The sequence below is a fragment of the Hipposideros armiger genome, unplaced genomic scaffold (assembly GCF_001890085.2).
Source record: "Hipposideros armiger isolate ML-2016 unplaced genomic scaffold, ASM189008v1 scaffold_913, whole genome shotgun sequence".
Taxonomy (NCBI): domain Eukaryota; kingdom Metazoa; phylum Chordata; class Mammalia; order Chiroptera; family Hipposideridae; genus Hipposideros; species Hipposideros armiger.
In genome coordinates, this window is record NW_017732263.1 from 48,126 (window position 1) to 52,536 (window position 4,411).

General features: G+C 34.5%; 1 protein-coding gene across 1 annotated transcript in view; it reads right to left on the bottom strand.

Annotated features, from left to right (window-relative positions):
- OTOGL (otogelin like) overlaps positions 1-4,411 on the bottom strand; it is a gene marked incomplete at its 3' end in the record, with an annotated part of 117,429 nt that overhangs the window by 44,907 nt on the left and 68,111 nt on the right. The window contains exon 27 of the mRNA XM_019630438.1: positions 853-1,002. Coding sequence (XP_019485983.1) covers positions 853-1,002 — 150 coding nt within the window. The remainder of the gene's footprint in view (positions 1-852; positions 1,003-4,411) is intronic.

The window sequence follows — 4,411 nt, forward strand, 5'->3', positions numbered from 1 at the left end:
TATTTAAAATAAGAAACATATTTAGTAATATTTAATACACTATTTAATAGAAAACAATATTTTAAATATAAATTGCCAAAATTGTAAACAACCCAAATTGAATCTTAAACAATGAATGGATAAAACAAACTAGTACAAGCACACAACAGGATAATAATTGGCAGTATAAAGGAATAAAATATTAATTCATTCAACAATGTAGATGAATCTTAAATGTATTTTGTCAAGTCAAAAAAGCCAGACCCAAAATACTGCATATTGTGATTATATTGTGTCTGGAAAAAGCAAAACAATAGGGATGGAAAATAGATCAGTCGTTGCCAAAGGATAGAGAATACAAGTAGGAGTTGACAATAAAAGACCAACATAGGAGAAATTTGAAAGTGGAGAAATCTGTTTTACATAGAACTGTGGTGGTGGATACATATCTCCATGTGTTTGCTAAAATCCATAGAACTGTAGATCATAAGAGTAATTTTTCTCACATAGTTTTTACAATTTTACTGCATATAAATTTTAAAATATATCCAAAACATGGAGGAAAGGTAAAATGCAGATCGGAATAAATGACTCTAACTGTATTACAAGCATATCACATAACCACACTGGAGGGGGTAGGAAAAATGAAGCCAGTCTAAGTGACTTTGGAAAACTGGATACTGCAAGGTTAAAGTCAAAAAGAACCATACACGACACTGTACTCTAGTTGGTAAAGTGGTTCTTCACTGGGGTATGAGTTAGGAATTCTGAAAATATAACCTATTTCTTGAAAAACATCAATCATTTTATTTCTACAAAACATTAAAAGGTAAATGTAATTTCATACCTTGCGTCTCATTTGGATTGACCTACCTTCCACTGTGGTCCAACTTTGATATGGATGGTTGTCTTTTTATCCCAAAGGATAGTGATATCTTTCTCTGGAAAGTATACTACCATGTAGTATCCTGCCATCCAAAGCTGGTATGTAGTTGTGTTTTCCAGAAAAAAGCCTGATAATTTCTTTTAAAAAATAATTTAAAAAATAATAAAGAAAAAAAAGTGAATTCCTTGTTCTCTAATCAAAATATAAACAGTAAATTCCTACCATCCACCATTAAGTATCTAGGTACTAGTATTTTCACTTAGTCCTGTCTTTCTGAACTCTGTAATAAAAGACAAAACAAATGCAGAAAACAGGAAATACATAACATAGGTAATGAGACCCAAACTGGTAGATGGGCTCAACATAGATAAATGAGAAAAAGGAAAAGGTATTTCAGTTATAGAAAAGAGCATAAACAAGAGCAGGGACATAGAATAAATTAAGGGGATATATCTGCTGACTCAGAAATTCTGCATTTATAATGAATAAATACGACTGAGTACTAAAAACGTATGACTTTACCTACCTACACTCATACATAATCAGAAAACAAAAGCACAAAGTGTGTGTGTGTGTGTGACACACACACACACACACACACAAACACAGAGGGTGCCACAAAAATGTATACACATTTTCAGAAAGGAAAATACTGCATTAAAATTGTAATACACAATATATACCAATAACCACAGATGAATACAAGTCATATTTGACTTCTGCAATTATAAGAGGTGCTCAAAGTGGTTACCATCAGCGTAATTCTAATACAGTTTTTCATTTCTTAAAATGTGTATACATTTTTGTGGCACACTCTGTATATATACTATATATGAGAAAGCGAAGATGAACTTCCATCAGAGGGACTGCGGAAGGCTACTTGAAAGGGATGGGATATGAACTGTTCTGTAAGAGGCCATACATAGGAAGGTACAAAGGGTTGGAAATGAGGATGGGAAAGAAATCATTCCAAGCAAAAGGAACCACCTGAATAGAGGCTTAGGGGCAGGAAAACTCAAGATTTTGTCAGGATTAAGGAGAGCACTATATAGGACTAGAGCATGAATTCCATGACAAGTGTAGTCTGAGACCATTTGCAACCATGTTACCCACACAGGCAAGGGCTGTTGTTCCAGGTACAAAATGTACTTAATAAAGTTGTTTGAATAGGAACATGACTGACCATGGTTGCATATTAAAAGAAAATCATTTATGTGCTAGAAAGGATAACAGTAGAAAGCAACCAGAGATGGAACTCACTGGGAAAATTTATTGTTTTTAGCCTAAAATGAGAATATGCAATAATCTTTATGAGCAGGGGATATTCCTTATAAAAGATCAGATTGACTATGACACTGACATTAACTCATATAATAACTTCAAAATTGTGTGGTTAAATCAAATTAAGAAAATAAATATATCCAGAAGCAAAATTAAAATTGTGAAGGAGGTATGGAATCCTTTGGCTATTTTTCTCCTCCTAAGTAATAACAAAAGCATAATTTAGAAATATTATATGTAGTGGACACTTTCCTAAATATTCCATAGGACAAATTATATAAATTTAGTCATATCCATAAAAATTTTTCAGTCTCGTTGCCAAGGTCATACTTACAAATGTTCAGTGTGTCGTATATAACAGTATATAGCGTGTAACCTACATATTGTTAATGGGCCCTACCTAACCTAAGTTCCTTCTCCTCCCAAGTGCCAAACTGGAGTGAGTTATGGGGCAAGGCCCTGGGTGCCTGTGAAGGTCTGCCCTCAACCTGGGAGTATCCTTGTGACCCAGCAAGTGAGGCATTAAATAATAAAGAAAAAATACCATGACAGTTCATGGGAGACTGTAAAATGAAGGAAAAAATTTTCCTGTTTTGAACAAGAGTTCCGCATTTTCACTTTTCACTTAGGCCCATAAAATGTGTAGCCTGCCCTGCCCTCAAGTCACTCTCTGACATAAAACTTATTTCTATTGTTTTGATTACACTTTTCAATACCTTCCTATTATCTGACTTGCCTTTGGCTTTATTATCTGTCTTCCCCTGCACTTGAATGTTAGCTCCTTGAAAGATGTACTTTCTCAAGTTTATGGTGGTATCCTCAGTTTCTAGATCAAGGCTTGCCTCATACATTTTTTAATACCTTCCTGCACTGGCCTGTTCACAGGTCTCACCTTCCAGCCTGATCAGCAACAATTAAAACAGGTTAAGTAGGATATTTGTGGCTTACAGCTTCTTTTCGATCCATGAAATATCCTTTCATGTATTTTCCTATTAAAGGTCCTTCAGACTTGTTGACATATCATTAGAACATAAAATGAATTTTTGGATAAGGTTTACTATTAGACTTCATTCAGGTTGGCTTTGCATCAATTACCCTGATATGAAAGCATATCTTTTCTATTTGTCTGTAAAGATCAAATCCTTCATTTTTATTAGACAGGGAAGTTTACTACAAGACAAATAATCCTTTTTAATCAAAAGGAGTTGCTGTCCTCCTTTCATTTCAGATTAAGTAAGGATGCTTCCCTTTAGAAGAATGAGGTATTACAATTTGCTCAAAATAGAGAACTCCAATTTAGATTAGAATTGCAGCAATTTACACAAACTCTAATGATGTTACAATGACACACTGTAAATGTGGAGAATTAAAACATTTAAAGAACAGCTTAAATAAATTCATAAAACGTTTATATCTTACACATTTAGTAAAATTAGAATTGTGCATTTATTGAAAAAAATGAGAGGTTTATTTTCTTCCGTTGGATGAGCAAGCCATCGGTCATAAAATAAATGTCCTTATTTTCACTTTTGATGTCTAAAAACAAATATTAGTGGGAAATTTGCTATGGTCAAATTATTTTTATGACTTTCCCTCATTACCTCTATGAAGCATATTCATCGACACCTGCAGAACAGGTGAAAATTGGACTTGAAATTTTGTCAGAGCTGTAATTACCACCTCAAAAACATGTTAAACTGTCTTTTTAAGAGCATTTACTATTTTCTCTTCATTTTTTTTAACACATCCTTATCCTTAGATAGAACCTGCCCCTACAAATGAATATCCAGCTGATGGTTATACCAAACTGCAGTAATTACTTCAAAAAGATGTCAACATGACTACTGGAACTCTGTTTTGTCCAAAGTCTTGATTGCTGCCTAGTTAGTCTCAATGTTTCTGATATTTAAGCTATGTTCTCAGGGCCGTGGTTCTCAAACTTATGTGTGCAAAAGAATTTGGGGTACCATTAAAAATACCCACTTTCATTCTCAACCTCAACCATTCTAATTATTGAGGTTGGGCCCAAGAACGAGCTTTTATAACAAATATTGCAGATGATTTTAATGCAAAAATTTTGCAGACCACACTTTGAGGAACAGTGTTCTAAAATCTCACTTTTTAAAGGCCATATGTCGGGCCGGCCGAGTGGTGCGATGGTTAAGAACTGCCTTGGGATGCCAGAGGGCCCCGGTTTGGATCCCACATATGAGGGCCAGTGACACGGTCCTCCACAGCTAAGATGTTGAACAACAGCTCAACCTG